General features: G+C 30.4%; 2 protein-coding genes across 16 annotated transcripts in view; both read right to left on the minus strand.

The window, feature by feature from the left end:
- The window catches only part of LOC106685465 (uncharacterized), a 10,915-nt gene extending 8,013 nt beyond the window's left edge, over positions 1-2,902 (minus strand). The window contains exons 1-2 of the mRNA XM_014428152.2: positions 2,033-2,902; positions 1,345-1,536 (exon numbers count right to left, since the gene is read on the minus strand). Coding sequence (XP_014283638.1) covers positions 1,345-1,536; positions 2,033-2,096 — 256 coding nt within the window. The 5' untranslated portion in view covers positions 2,097-2,902. The remainder of the gene's footprint in view (positions 1-1,344; positions 1,537-2,032) is intronic.
- A 6,814-nt stretch (positions 2,903-9,716) lies between these two features.
- Positions 9,717-21,712, minus strand: part of Dhap-at (dihydroxyacetone phosphate acyltransferase) — a 96,258-nt gene continuing 84,262 nt past the window's right edge. For 11 of the 15 annotated variants that reach the window (XM_014428167.3, XM_014428161.3, XM_014428164.3 and 8 more), the window contains 4 exons: positions 15,159-15,320; positions 12,978-13,147; positions 10,436-10,491; positions 9,717-10,366 (listed from right to left, as the gene is read on the minus strand). In XM_014428167.3, coding sequence (XP_014283653.1) covers positions 10,281-10,366; positions 10,436-10,491; positions 12,978-13,147; positions 15,159-15,320 — 474 coding nt within the window. In that variant the 3' untranslated portion in view covers positions 9,717-10,280. Of the gene's footprint in view, positions 10,367-10,435; positions 10,492-12,977; positions 13,148-15,158; positions 15,321-20,735; positions 20,843-21,712 lie in introns of those variants that run through there. The other 4 variants (XR_010843322.1, XM_014428172.3, XM_014428170.3 and 1 more) reach the window with 4 other exon arrangements.

Here is a 21,712-nt window from a genome sequence, read left to right on the forward strand (position 1 = left end):
ATGCTGTGTAATGTAGCAACCCGATGTATTTGGGCAGCATGATTGAATAAATTTCTTTCTCTCTTTCTAGTTAGACTTTCGCTGGAAATGCCTAACACTATTTCCAACTGGTACTGCATGTATTTTTCTTTGAAACTGTTCAAGCTGCCTAGGAACCTTCTGCCAAATACCTCTGCTGTAGTTGGAACTAATAAGGTGAATTAGGAGGATCTGTGGACTCCATTATGGAATATTACAAATATTGCAAGCGGGATATCATTTTATTTTAATAGGAGAGAAATGAAATCAAGAGGAAATTGTATTTAACAAGACCCCAAGCCCCCCCCCCCCAGCAGCTTATTTCAAAACAGGAAAAGTAAAGGATTTTATAATTATTTGATAACTGCCTAATGCGGAAAGATAAAGAAAGGGTCAGACAATACTTTTAGAATTAAAATCTCCCCATTTATTTTTGTTCTAGACAAGGAGAAATAAAATAAATGGAGAAAAGTTATTAATGTAGAAAGAGCTTCAAAAGAAGCTGAACAATAATGATAAATAATTAGACGAAGCTCCCTGATGAAGACCTGAAACTATTACTACAGGTCGAAACGTCGGCACAAATAAATAATTTGTGTTTTTTTGCTGACCGCATCCCCAACCCATCCACTTAAATAATTAGAGTACTATAAAGTTATATTTATGGAACGGAATAATCATTATTAAATACAATTTTTCATTAGACTTAATTTAAATTAATTTTATGATGAATTTAAGTATGTGGCTTATTAATCGTTATTAAATAAAAAAATTTATTGGAATTCATTTAAATTAATTTTATGATGCATCTATGCATGTATCTTATCAATTTTAAAACACCTTGCAAATTCTGAATCACAAAAAAAGTAAACCAATCATTGTTTCTAGTTCATATTCCAATAAATGATATTTATTCTAGAACCAGGTAAATCTATATTTTTTTTTTTTTATTTATATTATTAAGTTTTCATACTAGATTATCACAAGGTGAAATTCCAAAAACAGTTAAAGATCAACTGTTTCAGTATTCTTGGAAGATCTCTTATCTCATGATAATCTGGTACCAAAGCTGTTAGCTAAAAAAAAGAAAATCAAAAATGGACCTGACTGGTTTAGGAATCCAACACCACAAATATACACACTGCATTCTGATACATTTTGTAGCAATAGAACACAAATAATTATTTTCTAGCATTTAATTTTAAGTACCTACTATACTTAATCTAGAAGCATGCTTTAAAACATAAATATATTTTCAAAGAATCAATCAATCCATCAATTTATATTAAAATTTCAATAAATAATATAAAACAATTTAAACATTACCTTCATGTTGAGAAAAAAAGAACAAATCTTCATTACAATTGTCCTCAAGCAAGACAGGCTCTAACAAGCCTTTAACTGGAACTTCTTTCTTTAATTGTTCTGGATTAAATTTATCTTCAATAATATTCTTTACATCGCTCAAAGGTTTAATAAATGTTTTTAATTTCTTAATTCCTTCAAAAGGAACATTCCCTGTAAATTTTAAAAAGAAGGAAACAAAATTAAACATTTCATATTCAACTTACAAAAAATAAACAAGCATATGCTAATGTGAAAACAATCATAGATAAAATAAATAACTATCTACAACCAAAATTGCATAGTACATAGTGAATTTGTTTTAAATTATTGCTTCACTATCCTAAAATAAATTTTATTTTAAAATATACTTTGTAAAACGAGTAAAAATCAATTAACATTGGAAGAATAAAATCATTAAAATTAGAATAAAAATTAGGTCAATTCCTACAAAAACAACAATACCAAAAATTACACATAGAAACCTTATCACTGGTATCCACTATCAAAATTTCTACTAAAGTATGAAGTAATTAGTTTAAATGACACTTCAAAAATTATATACCAAAACAAAAAAATAACTTACCAAAAAACCAACCTATGAAGAAAATTACTCAATAAAACATAACTTATTCATCATATTAGTTAAAAATAATTTCAGAAAACTTACCTTTCCTCCGTTTGACACTAGCACCACCTAGATTCTCAATATTTTGCTTAAGCAAATCAGCCATAGTTTTTGAATTATCTCAAAACTAACTAACAATGGGGGAAAATCACAATGCTCGATCGGTAATGAAACGTTGCTATATTTTGACATTGAAATACAATATGTGTTTAACTTAACTATTTTTTTCTTTTCCTCCAATCTTATATATCCAAAGGAAAACCTCTAAATATCTGTTTTTATAAGTCATAAAAAAACTTAATTTAGACTTTAATAATTCCGTGGTAAACTTTCGTGCGTTGTGCTATAATACAATTTTTGGCATAATAATGATAAGAAGATCAATAGACCGTCGATAATATGTATGAGGAAAAGATGGTTGGGGATGAGGTCATAGAATAACACAAATAAGTTATAAAAAGAATTTAAATAAATGCTTCTAAACTTATTTCTGTTATTTAATGACCGCACCCCAATCATCTTCATATCTAAATTTTTGTCATCGATAGAACTATTCATATGATAGATCCTCGACGAGTTTGTGCTGTGGAAGTATGCCGCTTTCAGGTGATTCAAGGAAATTGGTTTTTGATTCATAAAGCAACTAGAATCGGTCGGTTTTATCCACTCCATATCGTTTTATAGGATAAGGGGTAAAATATTGTCAACAGCCTCATCAAGCTTCATCCATCAGGAACACCACATTGCTGCATTTCTCCAGATCTAGGAAAAGCTGCAATTCTTCTGTCCATCCGAATACCATTTCTGCTATCTACTCTCTAGATGCAGACCGAAAACCTAAAATGAGAGATAAAAACAATTTTATCCATCTGCATATAATAGAGCCCTACGGGATGATTCCACTATACTCTTGTTCAGCCGGTAACGATACACCGTGGCCCTACTTCTCTAAATAGGAAAGAAGCGATAACAGGATAACGTTACTAAGGTCTGATACGAATTCGATTAGAGAAAACGAATTTAAAGGGGGTTAAAAAGTGTGACGGTTAATCAAAAACAGGCGCAACTCGAAATGACTATACTCATTTTTGCCCAGAAGATATTCTGTGTGACTAGACGTCACTTTGTTCGTATTCCGGAGTGACTAAGTCCAAAGATCACATATCCCGTTCACTAAGGGGCGTAGAACTGCGCTTAAGGAGAAAATGTTTCGTCGAGGAGTGACGTTCCTATATAGGGGAACCTTTTCGTCTTCATTTATCACCATATATGACCACTTGAGTTTGCAATTAAAGCTCAAGACACTATCCATTCCCTTTTAAATTCGCGATTCTGATACGCAATTTTTAGCATTTTTTTTCTTAGCCGTCATTTAACGATGTCTACAGGGTAAGAATATAGACATAAAATATTATATTAAAGAATTAAATGGGAAAAACAAATTAAACACCAAATACATATTATGACGATACAACAACTGAGATAGAAATACATTTTTAAAAAAACACAAACTATCACTAAACCTCAACAAAATACAATAGTATTAAAAAAAAAATGTGATCTAGCGTCTACAGTCGCCACGGATTCCTCTTTATCCCTCCGCTCTACGGTAGGGAGATGTCAGCCGTGTGTGTCAGTGTCCGGATCGAAACTCTGAGAGTTCGATTCCCACCTGGGACAGTGGGTTACAACGAGCTCAAAGGTCCCCATTCTGAGAACCGAGTTAAGAGACCCACCAGTCCGGAAGAACCCATCTGGTTTCTTCTTTTTTTTATTACCCACCTTCCTGGCCATTCTTGACATACAGGGGAGAAGGGAGGAGTCATTGACAAGTAACCAACCTAGTCTTGGTTCCAGTGGGAGGATCAAATTTTCATTCCGTGAGGCTGCAAGAAATAAACCTCAAACTTTTTTTTATAAACGTCAACCTCCCATCCCTCAAGGCCAGATTCAAAACGACGCCTCAACTCCTTCAGTTGCAAACGCCCATATCTTGCTTCTAATCATGACCTAACGGTGGGAAATTACCTTAATGTAGCTTCGCTCTAGGTCGTTCCCCATCTATTCCTAAATTTTATCCTCACACATAATCCATTTTCATCTTCTAGGTACTTCGTTTACCCTCACTCTTGTATGCTTCGGTAGATACGCCGATTTACCGCGCATAACAATAAACTCCAAGTTTTAGTAGGTTTGACTGGAAGAGTCCGATATCATTATTGATAGTATCGATAGTTGTCACTAACGAAAAGTCAACCTATAGACATAAGACTGTGCTGAGATCACACTTCTTCCTAGTCTGACAAATTCTTTTTAGGTTTAAAAAAGAAATAAGGCAATGCGAAAATTAAAGACATATTTTCATTTGGTAAGAAGGTTATAAAAGTTATAAGTTATAGTGTTTGCTTGTAAAGTTTATTAAACGAAATACCATACTCGAATCCAACTTTGAATTCAGGGATTTCATTAGTAAGCGGGAACTCGTCTATTAACCTATCGAGCAGTTATTTTTTAACATTTTCCATGGGACATCCTATTCAGCTTTTTCCAAGTCATATTCATTTTTTTCCAAAACAAATTAAACCTTTTCCAAACCAAATTAAACCTTTTCCATTCCAGATTCAAACTTTTCCTTACAAAATTCAACCTTTTCTACTTCCAATCAACCTCTAACTGAAGTAAATACAAAAGGATTTGGATTTTGCAACGTTTTCCACTCTTCTTCATGAAGAACTAATTTGTCCCTTATAATTTTCTTTGACAATATAGCCAACCATAAAGATATACATTACGAATCGATTTTGTGATAATTGTTCCGAATGTCATTATATCGTGCACTAATAATGAATTGATCAAAACTTAATTCAAATTTGAATGTTGAATATATAGTATTTGTAGAGTCTAAGCATAAACTTAGTACAATCTAGTATCTCCCAGGAGGTGTTTAGGAGGGCAAATTGCTTAAGTAAGAAAATCTGATGCCATGCAAGGAGAGCACTAGTGAGAAAAACTCTAACCAGTCTCACGATAAAAATAAAACGACATCAAAGACTAAAGCAAAAGTAGATACAATAGTAAACAAATAAGATAAAATTCCGTTAATGTATTTATTATTATGTTCATTTTCAGATGAGTAAAATGCTCGCCAAAACTCTCTAAGCTTAATATTAATTATTATTACAGTTTTAAAATATCCGGCTTATTAAATAATCGAAAGTTTTCTAATTAGTAGTTCTTTTACAAATATTTTCGGAGTACCTGAACAAAATGGTTTCCTCGTGTCTATCTTTATGGCTGGTTATATTTCTAGAGTAAATTTACTGGAAAGATACAAAGGAACAATATTAGTTTTTCAACATGGAAAAGAAAGGAATCCTTGCAAAAATTTTAGCCTATTTACTTTAATAATAAATAGGTCGAATTTGAAATTAAAAGGTTGAATTTGAAATGGAAAAGGTTGAATTTGAAATAGAAAAGGTTTATTTTGGTTAGAAAATGGTTTAATTTGACTTGGAAAGAGTTTAATTTGACTGAAAAAGTCGAATATGGCTTGGCTACTCATTAGTCTTTGACGATTGTTACTCCGAACGCTATTAAGGAGGCGAGTGCATTATTTTAATGATAAATCATTTATTAACATTCATCATAATTATTAAAATGTCCCCGAGTGCGGCGAAAAATCAATGAGTTTTGACGAAAATCAGAAATCATCTCTAAGTGATATAAGAGGTGTTTTTTTAAATCAATATAACAAACAATTAGTTACCTCCTGTCAAATTAGTGTTGTCGAGGTGGTTAGTTTCTTTCTGATTCTGCATGAAAAATGTTTTTACTGTTGTTACTGTTTTATTAGTTACGGTTAAATAACATAAAATGTTTCTACTATAGTGAGAATCAACAACACACACACAGCTTGATGCAACCTTACACTTGCTGTTACATACTGGCTTGTGATACAATCGATATATCCATAGTTTGCCTCAGAGCAACATGTATGCAATAAAAAATGAATTTTTACATCACACCCTCTTAAATATTCATTTTTTATCAAATTTAGTTTTACATAATTTTTCTTACAAAAACAGGATTAGCAGAATTTTGATTTTACAATATTTTACATTCATTAACAAAATAATTTTTAAATTACAATATTAGTTTTGTACACAGAAAAAACGATAAAAAAACTTCTAAGTTACAATTTTTTGATTTTAATGTTCCACAATTACATCATTGAGTGCCTGGTTCAAACATCTTCAACTGGTCTTCTGTCCTTTTGTAGATGATTTGGACTTCTCGTCTTTCCACTGCATCCAGACTATTTATAGTAAGAATTTTTAAAGTTATTTTGAACATTTGGATCAACACGTGATTTAACTGTATTTGTTAACTGAATCCCTGAACTGTATTTGTTAACTGAATCCCTGAACTGTATTTGTTAACTGAATCACTGAATCCCTTTTTCTTTCTTGGTTTCTTCTTCTTATTATTACCAGTATATTTCTTACTTTCTCCATCTAAATTATCGGTATTTTATTTTTTATGGTTAAATAATATAAAACGATTGTACTGTAGTGAGAACCAACAACACACACAGCTTGATGCAACCTTCCACATGCTGTTACATAATGGCTTGTGATACAATAGATATATTCACAGTTTGCCACAGAGCAACATGTATACAATAAAAAATGAATTTTTACATAACACTTTAACGGAGAGAATATATTGAATGTTTTACGATGGGGATTAATGATTCTGTTAAATCTAAAACGGCCGGTGAGAGGCACCGCCTAAGAGAACGCTCTTATTTGTGGTTCAATATATTCCCCTTTACCAACTTTCTTTATTGGTTCAAGTATTTGCAGTTTTGGTGTTATTTACATGTGTATCATAAAAATTATTTAATTATCAAACAAATAAATCAGTACAATATTAATGATTTAACTTCAATATTCAATACGAGATGGATTCACTACCTCGAAGGAGGTAACGAGTCAACACACTGTTAGTAAATCAGATAGCTCTACCTACATTTTGGTACTTTAACAATGTTGTTATTTCTCAAAATCTCCTTTGGGTATCTCCTCCTTCTTTGATACCTGCGTGTGTAACCGAGTGCGATTACCCGTTGCCACATCAATCCTTCAGCAGGAAAATTTAGAATTAACATTTCCCTCTCAATAGAGTGTGGTTCCCGCTCCTTAAGGATCTAAGGAGAATACCTTTAGTACTTACTTTCCACCCTGTGAGGATCAAAGGTGAACACTTTTAAGACTTACTCAACTCCACCCGACTGTAGGCGTATACCTTACAGAGTGTAGGCTACATTCTTCTTCTTCAATTGGTGCGACCTTGTACTGGGTCCTAGCTTCTTTTTGCAGTTGCCACCAGTCGTTCTTCAATTTTAGACATAGAGCAGGATCCTCCAATCTTTTCCAATACCATCGATGGAAGCTTCGGGTTGCCACTCGGTCTGGTCCCGTGGATAAGTTTTTGTCTGTTAATTGTTTTTTGGAATCTCATGGGGACCCATCCTTGCGACATTTGAACATTTCTCTACTTGAGTGGCTTCTCCGTGTAGAAACATCATTCACTGGACCATAAATACATCGCAGGATTTTTCATTCAAATGCTAGATTGATCCTTTAATTGGATTTTAAGTAGACCCTTGTCTCTGATTGGTACCAAAGCACTGACCTAATCAGTGTCTTATACAACCTTGTTTTCGTGGCTCTCTATATTATGTTACTTCGCTGATGCCATCGCTGTCTAATAGTACCAGTTGGCTCATGTTGTTCATCTCCTTATCGCATCCGATACCTCACGACTTACATTAATTATGTGACCCCAGGTACACAAAGTGATCAACTCATTTGAAAGAGTAAGGACAGCGAAATTATGGCTACCGTCCGGCGTGAATTCAAAGCGAACTCGCTGGTCGTATGAAGTTAGTAAGATACTTCACCATAATCGATTCTCCTGTCGATCCCCCTTTTGTCCAGCTAACCTAACCTTAAGCATTTTCTGAGGACCTCTGGTACTTGTGCACCTCACCTCCTAAATCTAGAAGAGAAATTGTCACCTGGACTGAACTCATTTGCCGCAAGAATCTTTAGAAAAGAGAAACTAATAAAATTGGTGTTGTAATTAATTGAAACTAAGATTAACAAACACAGTAACGCTCGAAGATGAAAAAACTTAAATCAAATGAAAGTATAGCCCATTTTTGTATCCTAAATTGCTTATGGAACGAAAGTAAAGAGGTTATTATTTTTTTTCCAATAGAGTCGATTATTCCTGACGTTCTTGTTTAAAAAAAAAAATTAAACTTTGCACCAGCATGATTGGCCATTATGGTCTCTCTAGTATAAAAGTTGTAAGGTTTCGATTATTATTATTATTAATGTGGATCTCCAATCTCTCCAGTCTATTCTTGGCCTTCAAGTATAGAATCTTGGTCAGCAAGTATTTTTGGAGCTGTTACTTCAATATTCTCAACTTTCATTTCCTTACACCCATAAGTTCTGAATATTGGTTTCCCTTTAGCTAATCACCTGCTAGATCTGGAGACTGATGCCCTCCGCTAGCGTAACCTTATCCTAAAAATGTTTATAGACAGGTTTCCTTGATAGACTGGTTACCCCCCCTCTCCATCTATCATAGTCTGAAGCTCATTCCTACCTAGGTTCTTACATTCGTAACACTGAAAATATAAATGAATAAACACACAGTATCGAGGTCTCCTGCGAGATATATTCCCTGGACACTAATTAATGAGAACAAGTTATTATGCCTTTCTAATATTATCTTCCTGTTAATATTGTATGGCCTGTTATTGTGTACTGAGTGGACTCAGACGCTGTTTTAAAAAAATTCTCATTTATCATTAGCATTTTAATTTTAATATGTGCTAATTAGTTTCCACTACACAATCCTATGCAGCAAGAAGAAAATTCCCTGTTTTCTTACAATATTCAGGTTCTAAGCCATCCAACGAAGAGAGAATGATTTATTGCCATTGAACTAAGGGTACTGTAAAACCTATTCCATGTCTTCTTACTATATCTGTTTTTTTTTTTGTTTTTTTTATATTTTTGCTTATTGAGAAGATTTAATGAAGCTAAACTTTTGTTCATTATCATAATAGTAATTCTACACCATAATTGACAATACTATTGCTCAGTTGCATCTCTAGCAAATGAAAAGAGTTAAATCCTCTTCCACCTAATTTCCTTGTTAGGTATAACCAAGAAACTGATGATTTTTTTTTTCAATTATAGTCGTCATAACTCTGACTTCTGTTCAACAATTGCAAGTTACTACCAGTCCATTCCACCTCCTCAGCATGTACCCTAATGTGGGGATGACCCACATGTTTATAACCTCTATAATATTTGAAGTAAGACATGTTTTCAGTAGAAGTTTGGTACAAATTTTTAACTACTTTAAAAATATTTCAAGAAGTTCATTTACATCCAAATAATTATAAGAGTCAGCTGCTTTATTATTTTCTTGTGTGATCACTTAGTTTTGTTGCTTCTTTCAGTTTGTGTTAATGGAAATTAATCAAAGCAATTTTGTCAAACTCTAGGATCATATTAATTGTCTCCCCTGAATCCTCCTAGGAAATATCCTTAGCCTAAATCAACCAATATTTCTTTCAGCATTACATGAGGTGGTCCTAGGTATAAATCATTAAATAAAATACAGTGAGACTGAATTTTCATATTTATTCATACTACAGCAAACATTTTGACTCACATAAAAAAATATAATAATAATCAGATATATTTAAATAATATCACTTGAATTTCGAATAAATATTAATGATTTCAGAGAAAATTATGATTAGCTTGACAAATTTTGTTTTCCAAATCAAAACTTACTAAACAAATAAAAATAGGAATAAAAAGTAGGATAAATGATGGCAATGAATGTAGTAAAACTTAAAAAAAAAAAAAAACTATAAATATAGTAATACATTTATCATATAAGACATGAAATTAAAAAAAATACAACATAGCCTGAATTAATTGAGAGCGTATAACTGATATTAATATACCAAATTATTATTATAAAATATATAATAATAATTGCAATAGCTATTATTATTAAATAAATATAAAATATTAACAAAAATTAAATAGTGAAAACTAGTGAGAGGTTAGCACAAAATAAAATAAGCTGACATTAATCATTACTAAAATAACAGAGGATTATACACTATGCATTATATTCATAAAACATATGTTACGCGTATTTCTATAAATTTATACTAAACAAATTATTACTATAATTTACTCTTTAAAATAGAATTACATAAATAAGTATTTTTGAAAATTGTATGTGGCATCCCTCTTCCATTTAATAAGCAGCCTACAAATAATAATAAAGTAATCAATTTTTAATCGAAAGTATATATATGTATAAATCAATGTAACTTACACAAGTAATAATTAAGATCATTTAGTAATTCTTCATTTTTAGACAATATAGTTTTCCTGAAAAAATTGAATATTTTAATTTTTGATTTCTTGAATTTATATTTATACTATAAAACAAAAAAAACCTAACAAGGTTTTAAAAAGATCATGGTCATATTAAAACAAAACATACATGTAGGAATATATTTTTAAATTTTTTGCACAATAATCTAATTGAAGGCTCCAGTCGAAAAACATTGCACAATAATCTAAGTGAAGGCTCCAGTGGAAAAACAATGTTTCATTTTTGTTGGAATTGAAATTTCAGTAGCATGTCTTTGTTAGTGAGATGAAATAATAATACCCCAAATGAGATCTACAGAAACATCAAAGACCTGGAAACCGAGATGAGTCAGAAGGCTGATGTTCTATGGACACATGAAGAGGATGAAGGACGAAAGATTGAATAAGATCTTTAAGAAAATTTTAGCTACAAAAACATAGCAGGATACACGAAGCAAATGAGAGAGGAATTAAAGAGACTTAAAATTTCAGATACCGACTGTCTGGATAGAGATATGTATAGGTAAAGATTGAAAAATCTCACCAATATTGGAAGATAAAAAAAAAATGGGTACTAAGTGGTCTGAAGAAAGAAGGGAAAGGCAGTCGAGGATCATGAAGCTGCGACGGGAGGAAAGAAAATCAAGACTCCCAAAGAAGCCTAAACATTGATATTCACGTGGTCCTTAGTGGCCGATACATAAAAAATACCCCAAATGCAGGAGAAAGAAATAATTAGGTTTCACTGAAAACTGTGTTTTGAAACATGTTTCACAGTGGAACAACGATCCAACTACTGCCTCTCCCTCCCAAGAAAGAACGTTGTTACCTCTTTTGATAAACTTCTAAAACAGATATTTTCATTGTTCCTTGATTAAAGCTTTAATAGTCACTGATAAAATACCCAGAAAGCACTCAATGATAATAGAAATTGGGATTAAATGTTACTCAAAATCTGAAAAAATGGAACCTCATAATTTTTCCACTGGACCCTTCAATTAATATAAATCATGCCAGCTTACAAATTTAAAATTTGTAACCATATGATTTTCATAATGGTAGGCTCATTGAAATCAATTTGATAAACTTAAAAGTTGTTTGCAACAATTGTTTTATTCCTAATGTCAGACTTGGTCATCTATAGGATAGATCAAAAACATAATTATTTTGTTTCCCCAGACTCAATTTTTGATAGTGAAATATATATTGGAAATGTTATAAATATTGCTTTAAAAATCTTCAATTGACAAGATTCCACAGTGTGTCTTCACTGATTCTTAATCAAAATGTTTTTTTATGATTATACACTGAAAAAATCTACACATATCCAACCATTCTTTCACCCAATGGGCCCTAGGAGATGAGAAAAATAAATAAAACACCTAAACTGGTTTATTTTATACCTCAAAATGTAAAACATAGACACGGTTCTTCCATCAAAACATTTTCAAGAGTATATGAAAGGAAAAATAATCGCTTTCTTGTAAAAATTACTGTAAAATGATTTTGTTTCAGCATGGCAAAAAAACTTTTTATTTTAAAATGTCATTGAAAATAATTTTTTTTTTCACTTCCAAATAAGTACGATTCAAAATTGTTAAGCCATAAAATTATGATTCGGTTTGAAGCTCTGAATCTAGTTTTCAGTTCATCCAATCTTGAAGCTCTTAGACTCATTAGAAAGGAGACAATTTTTTCTTTTTATCCATAGGCTATGAGTAGTTAAGGTATTATTTTAGAATGTTTGTGTAAAAAAATGTATCACAAAATAAAAACTGAATTGAGTTTTTTAGTGAATAACTTTGCTTCTAAATCAAATAGAAACATTCCAGCTAATGTAAATCTTGTATTTTATCCTAGCTAAAGTAACTTGCCTATTTTAAGAACCCTTTAATCCTTTAAATTGATTTGAAATGATCCAAAGGTTCTTGAATTATGGCAAGTGTTTTGGAATTTAAGAAAACTTTAAATGATCTAGACTGGTTGAAAATTTTATTTTTAGATATATCTGAAAATTTGAAAATGGGTAATTTCTAAAAGTGCTAAAAACAAACTTAATTGCTATAATAAAGCATGTTTGCATAAATGATTGGATTGGTTAAGTTTAAGAAATCAGAGCTTTAAACAACAAATGATAAAGACAAAATAAAAGAGGAAATGGTAGTCAAAAGGTAAAGTCAAAGTAGAAAAGTCAAGGAGGTAAAAAGCAGCAGGACAACTTGGGAGTAATCCATCAAGACAAATCTACTCAGCCTTAAATGCTACAAGCCACATTAGAGACAAAAAACCAAATGGATAGAGAAAATTAACAAAACTAAATAAAGCTAATTTGAAACCAACTAGTATCAAATAGAGGTAGAGCAAGATGTCTAGGGCAACAAAACATTTACATGGTCTGTCTAGTCATCAGTAGGGGGGCTGGAGAATCAACAAGAAGATTATTTTATAAGATATGATTTCTGTTTTTAATAAAAATTACTATCAACATTTTAAGTACATACCGTTTATCTCTGTTAAGTATTTTCATTTCACTTAAAGAATTGTAGATGTTTGATAACAGATCAAGTGAAAGACAATAATAGTCCACTATATACCCAGATATAATTTTCAATGAAATATAATGCTGAACCTCTTTTACTATTTGTGATTGGTTTTTCTTGGTAATATCTTCCTGGAATCGTTAAACAAAAATAATTAAATGTTATACCTAGATTAATGCAGTTTTAATTGATAATAATAATAGTAATACAATTGTAATTTATTTTGAAAAATTTCCTTAAGAATAACATTAAAAGCAATTATTAAAATTTAGAGCAAAAGGAAATTTCAACAAGAGAATTAACAAGTAATACAAGATAAAATAAAATTATAATAAATCAAAATGAAGTAGTTTTTCTCATTATTAGAAATAGGTGTTTATAACCAGAGAGTTTTATGACTTCAAATAAAAACAATAAACTTCTGATATTAAAAAATTCAAAATTGAAATAATTTAAAAAATGAAGTAATAATAATTTAAAGTTACAGACAATGTATCAATATATTTATTTATAAATTTAAATAATAAATAGTAAACATTACTTAGTAGTAGTATTAATAAATATATAAATAATTAGAAATTTGTATTAGAAATAAGGAATGTATATCAACAATGCTGGATCAACAGGAAGTGGTTAAAATGGTGGATTTCAAAGTAAGCAGTGGATTGGAGCAACAGATGTAGGAAGGAGTGGAATTGCACAGAGATGAAGAGGATAGTATAAAAAAGATCGATCGAAAGCTGTATGCTATGGTGGGCTTTAGCATATTAATCTTAAGACTAAGAATGGATACTCCAGGATTGGACAGAGAACTTGAATTGAAGGAAATTGAAAAGGTATGATGGACAGTAAAGTAGGGTAACTTGGTAGAGTAAGGATGCCAAGAAATACATCAGGAAGAGAATAGTCATTTCAACAGAGAATTGACTATAAATATCAAATATCTCATCTATGCCTTAAGATCCCAAGAAATAGACCCATATATTTTACAACAGTAATCAAAGTGGGGGTTATTAGGGAGGTAACTAGGAGCCTACAGGTTTCAAATGAAAATAGCTAGCAGTCGCACATCAGTCACTTTAAGGTGGAGAAGGTATGTTAATTATATCAGGGTAAAGTTCTTGAAAGATGGCAAGAACACTTCCAAGAGCTGTTGGCTAAAAAAGTATGGGACCAGTCCAATGAAGACTTTTAAAAACCACTCATTATTGTTATTCTTGTTTTAATTGAGAGTTGTGGAAATTGTAATGTTTTGGTTATTAAATAATTTATGATTTTTTTTGTAATTTTCAAGAGTCATATTTATTTTAATATTTTTAATAAATGAAAAATGTTTGAAGCCTAGTAGTCCTATTAAACTTGCCACTACTTGACCAATGAATGAAATAACATTTTTGTTTTAGTTACATAAATTAATGGGACCTTTGGAGGAAAGAAACTCTGATGTTCAAGGGTCTTGCTAGGTAGGATACAGATGGCTGCAGAATAAATTTGCTTATTGAGGATGTTGGATGCAGTTGGTTCTGGTTTATTGGCTAAAGTAGATTGCGCAGTCTTAGGCAGTGAATAATTCTGATCAGTGATGGCTTTGATTAGGCCAATTTACTTTTTTTATTAGGTGAGTACCAAACTGAACACCTGGGGATAATGGGTATTCTTCTTTTTAAATATTTTGAATCTATTTCACTGATTTTGGAAAAGCATGTCCCTTCCACTGAATCATTAATACAAAATATAAAAGAAGTAATAACAATAATGGCTCTGAAAGAAAGAAATTTACAGAACAAAATATTTAAATTAAACTATTAACATAAATATTTATAAACTATAAAATATTTTTTAAAAATGTCTTGACAATATTCCTAAAGAATAAACCAAGGGTGTAGAATAAAGTGCCCTGTAACCAAAACATTGCAGATTTAACTTGTTTATTGCAAGCAATATCCTTCCATTCATTTTAATATTCTTATAACACTGAATGTATTTCAAAAAACAAAATTCAGGGGCTGAATAATCCAATATGAAATGTAAAGGTATGAAGAATAGGAAATTTTAAAATGTTTATTAAGAACAAAAACTAAAATTAACAAAAATTGAAATATTCACTAAAATTACTAACACAAAAGAGGTTATGTTCTTTACCTCAAGCAAAAATTTACAAAATTCATTTGCAGATATTAGAAAAGGTTTTAATAAATTCAATAAGAAAATGTAAATATTATTACAGTTCTTAACTTTAATAGTTCCTTCACGAAATTCAATTATTTCTAAGCTTGCAAGCTTTAACAATGCGTCATAATACTCCTGAAAAAAAAAAGGAAAGTATAATTGATTATATAACAATAATTTTAACAATAAACTGTATTCTATATAAATACTTAAAAAATCATGTTAAATATTAGATTCATCATACAAACACAGACCTCTACACTAAATCAAAACTATGTGATATGATGCCAGTAGGTAACAGTTAAATACAGTCATAAAGAAACACAAACTGATGGATCCATATGACAAAATTCAAAATTTATGACATGCTAATATCATAAAGTGTACTAAAGGAACTTTAGCAAAATAGTTAATTTATCTACATACAACTCAGTTGCACAACTGAATATTTAACCAATACATTTTCTTCACTCTCTTGGACAAGAAGAGTTTTAATAAACATGAAACAGGAGCTAGAGATGATTAGTCTACTCAAGGTTACTTATTATTGGGCTATAAAGTTAAATCATAATCAAACATGATGTTATAAAAGTATAACATGAGTATTGGCTGAGGAAATATCCACATATTAATACAACAGCACAAATGTTGCCTAAAAAAAAATTAATAATTCTGATGAAACTGGTTCTCAGTCTTGTTGTTTTCTAAAATTATAAATGTTGCTGATGACAATCTTGTAATCACCGTCGAAAAAATACAAAACAAGATATCTTAAGCAGATGGTACAGAATTATATGAAAGATCCAGAACTTCATTTTTATAATTTCAAAAAGGCTCAAAAAGAACTCCTCCCATACTTCTTTCTTACATAATTATAAGGAAAACACTTAGTAAATAAGTGAATAACAAAAAACTTTATACCTATGATAATAGTCCAAGAAATGAAGCACATTCAAAAGATATGACCTCGGTAGACAAAATGAAGTTTATTTTATAATTTAAAAAACTCTTAAATTATCATTAATTTTTTTTAATCCACAGTCATTGAAAACTATCTCCCGCACGAAAAATATGTATACCTTGAAGAAAAAATTGAAAAAATTTTTTGAAAGAAGAAAAAATTTGCTAAAATTAAGCCCTTATTGGGCAATATTTGTTTAATAGCACCAAAGATACAGTATCCCCAAAACAGTACTTTCTTTTTGAAAAAAAACAAGATAAAACAGTTTTATGACGTAATTTTGGCAAATATCATGGAAACTGTAACTCCCATAAATAACTACAACACTTACTAAAGTAAGTTGAAGTGAACAAGCTTCATTTTGAGCACTAATAGAGGTCTGCTCATCAAATACTTCCTGAGATATAAAACTTTTCTCATGATGATTCATTTACAACAAATGCAGGATAATGTTAAAGTTAGGTAAAAATATTTTTTTAAGCTGTTCTGGAGTGATGCCTAATACTTTATTGCCTAAATTGATATTCAACAGCTAATAATTAATTATTTAATCATAGTCAATAATTAAGTCATATTCTTAATAAAACAAATAATTAATAAGATGACTATGTTAAACACTTAAAAATTGTGTTTAAAAAAATAATAATAAGATAAGAAAAATAATATTATATAATAAGAAGTTTTGAACTTACCATTTGTCAATTTCCAATTTTTGGGGGATTTCTAGAATGCTTCCATTCCACCTTTTTATTTACTGATATAATTAATGATAGACCATTGTATAATGATCTTCCTTATTTTCCGAATATAAATTGCTAAAGCTTTTCATCATTTAACAATATGTGAATATGCTTTGTAATAAAAAAAAAGCTTAGACAACAAAATATGTTTTTTTTTTAATGTTTCATTTAGAAACTTTACAATCACATGGAAGTAACAATAATGAAATGTTTGTTATTAATTAGTTTGATTTGAATTATCATTTTATCGAATATAAAATGTTTATATTGAAAATAAAATACATACTCTTGCTTAGGGCATGATACCTCGTAAGTCTGGAAAAAAAAATCAACACATCATTCTAGGGAAAATTAAAAGAAGTACAAAAAATATACACATCCTGCAAAAAGATGATTGAAACAAGATGTTACTAGAATGATATGTCAATTTTTTTTTCAAGTTATATAAAAATCGTGTAATTGATTTTTTTGGGCTTACGAGGTATCACAGCTTAAGCGACAATACGTAGATACTTCTATTATTACATTTTTATGTTTTTTAAATAATTACCTGTTTTTGTCAGAATGTATAAAGGACACATTATCTTCCCCATCAGTGTCTGTTACGTCAATATTTTACTGAATTCTATTAAAAAGTTTTGTAAATAAAATGTTTTGATCTTTAACATAGTCATCTCAACTGTATATTTTATTAACAATATGACTTAACTATTACCTATGATTAATTTAATTAATAATTAATTATCAGTTCAATATACATTCAGAACTACTTGACCTTTTATATTTATTTTCTCTTTTTTTTTTTTTTCCTTTGCTTCCATGACAATAATTCTAAGTGGTAGATGTCAATATTTCTTATATATGAAAAATAATTATTATAAAATATTAAAATAAAGGAAGTCGGATGCACAATATCTTAAAAGGTTTAAATTATTTCTCTTAGAATATACTAAAATATAAGATGGATAAAGTTTTATTTTTCAACAGGGATATTTTTTTTTTTTTAATTTCGAACTTAAACAATACAATTATCTTCTGAGTTAGAAATAATACAAGGGCTGTCCTGAAAATAACAGATGTTTTGAAATAAACAATTCACAAATTGAAAAACTCAAAGTTTATTATATACATTCGAAAGGTACACACTTAAGCTATTTTTCTACATAATCACCATTCACATTGAGACATTTATCATATCATGGCACAATACCCTCTCTGTAGAAATCCTGCAGTTCGGTGTCAGTATCAAAGTGTTGTTTTCCGAGCCATTTTTTCATCACTGGGAAGAGGTGGTAATCACTTGGCGCCAAATCCAGGCTGTATGGTGAATAGTAAAACACCTCCCATCCAAAACCCAGGTACAATTGGCCATGTGTGGACATGCGTTGTCGCGAAAAAAAACATCTTGGTGCTAAGTTTTCCCCGATTAAGTTGCTTATTTTGTATGGCACGCCTTACTTTCTTAGTGTTTCACAATACCTTTCTGAGTTGATTGTTGCTCCACATTCCAGAAAATCAACGAGAAGCACTCCCTAGCAGTCCCAAAACACAGTTCCCATGACCTTTCTTGCTGACATGTGTGCTTTTTCATTCCATTCCATCAACTGCTGTATTCTTTCACAGTTGACATGCTTCACCCAGGTCTTGTCCCCAGTTACGATACAATCCAGAACTGCATTACCATCTGTGCTGTATTCTTGGAGAAAGGTCAGTGCTGCACCCAGTCTCTGTTTCTTGTGGCCTTCTGTTAGGATTTTTGGAACCCATCGAGCACAAAATTTGTGTAACCAAGCTTCTCCATCACAATTTGATGCACCAAACTACGTGAAATTTGGGGAAAATGTTCCAACAGTTCTATAATCGTGAAATGACAGTTTTATAATCGTGTTCCGACAGTTCTATAATTGTAAAACGACAGTCCTCGTCGTGAACACTGGTATGCCCATTGCCTCACTCAGCTTTCACTCATTATCCCCTGCCCATAAACATCACAAAGCTGATGATAAATTTCAATTGGCCTGTTGTTTCGAGCCAACTAAAACCAAATCACAGACCGCACTTCACAAGTGGTGGGATTTTCTATAGCAGGGCACATTTTGATGAATAACATGGAGAAAAGTGAGGACATACAGTCCTCACGCTACAACAGCTGGATGAGTACTGAATGTAGGAACGTTCAGACACCAAGATGGTGGCTCTACCCCCACCCATCACCACAATAGGCCAAAACATCTGTTACTTTCTGGACAGCCCTTGTAATAACATTTTTATATTCTGATTAGACTCAAGAATACAAATTTGTATCTTTCATAACATTAACAATTATTTAGTCAATAATCCTGATTTTTTGAAAATCATAATGAACTTTAAACCTCAAAAAAGTATTCACAAAATAAAATCAAGCATGTAGAATTTAGAATATTGTAATCTTATTTTACAGTCTATCAATTTTTTTCTATCCCTCTTAGAAACCACATAAAATGATTAATACACACAAAAGTTGATAATTAAAAATATTAGATTGAATACTTCTAAATACAACAACAACCAAATAAAATAAGTTAATCATTTAAATTAGATTATCATCTCAAAATGGAATTGACATAATATTTAAGTAAAATAAATCACCTTAAAATTAAATCAGATGCAATAAATACTGAAAAAAGCAGGCAACAGAAACAAACAATAAAAAATAAAATAAAATTAGAAGCTTAATTAACATAGCATTTAACATCACACACAAATTTTTTCAATACCTTGCATTTTAATTACAAAATGGCAAACATTGATGCACATGCAAGCAATGACAAAAAAAAATAATCATTTTTACTATTAAAAAAGATTTTCTTAAATCTTTCATATTACAAATTTTTATACAAAGGCAATAGTTTAAAATCGTAAAGCATAAAATGAAAAAGGATTTAAAGGGTGCTTAGATATTATTATTGGATAAGAACTAGCTCTAAAGCAAACAGGACTTCTAGAGCTTCTCTATATTCATTTCTTGCATTCCGTTCAAGTTATACAAGGTTCGTCTGTTTACTACCTTGGATCAATCACAACCTATAACCATATAATAATTACATTTGAGATGAAGAAGAGAATCACTACTGCAAAAAGAGATGTTTCGGCTGCACGAACATCTTACCAACCAGAAAATTAAAAGACAAAAGAAAGATTAAACTAAGAAGTGTAGAACCTTATGTCACATAAACTTGGACCCCATAAATAAAAAAGAAAATGAACCACTAATTTTTAAAAGGAAGTGGCTAAGAGGTCGACTTGAACTTATCAGATTTATTACTGGAGAAAGAAAAACGGTAAGGTCTATGAGATTGCCTAGCCCTGGGATTGATACAATGACATACATTGAAGCCTACCAGATGGAAACTTCAACCAAAGTAGAAGAAAATATGAATGCAAAGAATGTTTTGTTCAGGAAGCTACATCTCTGAATATAGAAAATTAAAAATTTGTGATGGAAGATCAATCATCCAACTAAAAAGGAGGCCAAGGTCCACATTAAACCATGTCACAGAAGTATGTAAGTAGTTACCTAAAAACATTAGGTAAAAGCACTTAACCAGTTTAAAATATAATTAATAATTCATATCATTAATATGACAGAAACTTTTCGCTATTACCTAAATTTAAACAAATAAACCACTAAAGCACAGGTTAATAAACTTACTACATGTTTATGTTTTAACTCTTATATATTATCCATTAACATATTGTTTACCTCAAGTCTAAGTTCTAAAGTTTTGTTCATACATATTTTGTGCATTCATTTTCGGTGACTTATAAGACTTCAGGTTGACAGTTAAAAATAAATAAAAATGAACTTACACTTTACCTTGCACTTAACCATAATGGTAGATGATGAATTCCCAACATTCGCCTAGCAATAGATTTAAAATGGTGGAGGTAGAAGGAAGGCAAAGGCATCGTTTATACTAGAAAAAAAATGTTGTAAAAAGTAATAAACTAATTATATCTACTATTACTAACTTTATTTTCAATTATTATTTTAAATCTTTGGTAGTAGCAAAAATTCCAATAATTATTTTATTTAATATTCATTGTTTTGAAAATATATATCCTTGACTGTTTAATTGGTACACACCAGATGAGACTACTTTTTCCCAATAAAATGAAGCTACTAATGAAATTATTTAAAAAGACCCTCGGTATTTAAACAACAATTAAACTATTTTCAATTAGATAATTAATTTGAATTCATGTTTTGTTTTTTTTTGTGTGTCTTTATGCATCATACTACTTTAAATAAGTACTATGGTACTTATTCTTATTCTTATTACGGTAATTATTCCCTCAGTACTTTTCTTTTTAAACTAGATTTTGCACGTAAAAACTAAACTTTTCTTTTTCTTTCCAGTTTTGGTCAAAACAATAGCTATAAGATAATATTAATAACAACAACATAATAAGAAAAACTGATCCATAAATTTTTAGTTCAACTTAAACTGTCTTTTATAAAATTAAAGGAAGCCTGGTGCCATACAACAGTAATGTTTCATTGACCTTACTAATTATTTATTCAGCAATAAATGAAAAGTTCCATCTAAAGAGGTTGAAACTAACATTTCTTCAATCTTTTCAGCCATGAGGAAAAAACAATCTTATCTTTGACCCAATTAACAAATTTTGTTTTAGTTTCTAAGACCCTCCATAACGGATTGAGGACTGATTCATTCCTAATAACAGGCATATTGGGTCATAAAGACAAAATTTAAAACCCTAAAACCCACACATCACTATTTGGTGTATCAGATACAAAATTCAAAATTCATAAATTATATATA

Source organism: Halyomorpha halys, unplaced genomic scaffold (genome assembly GCF_000696795.3).
Source record: "Halyomorpha halys isolate HHAL.00 unplaced genomic scaffold, Hhal_1.1 Scaffold697.1, whole genome shotgun sequence".
Taxonomy (NCBI): Eukaryota; Metazoa; Arthropoda; class Insecta; order Hemiptera; family Pentatomidae; genus Halyomorpha; species Halyomorpha halys.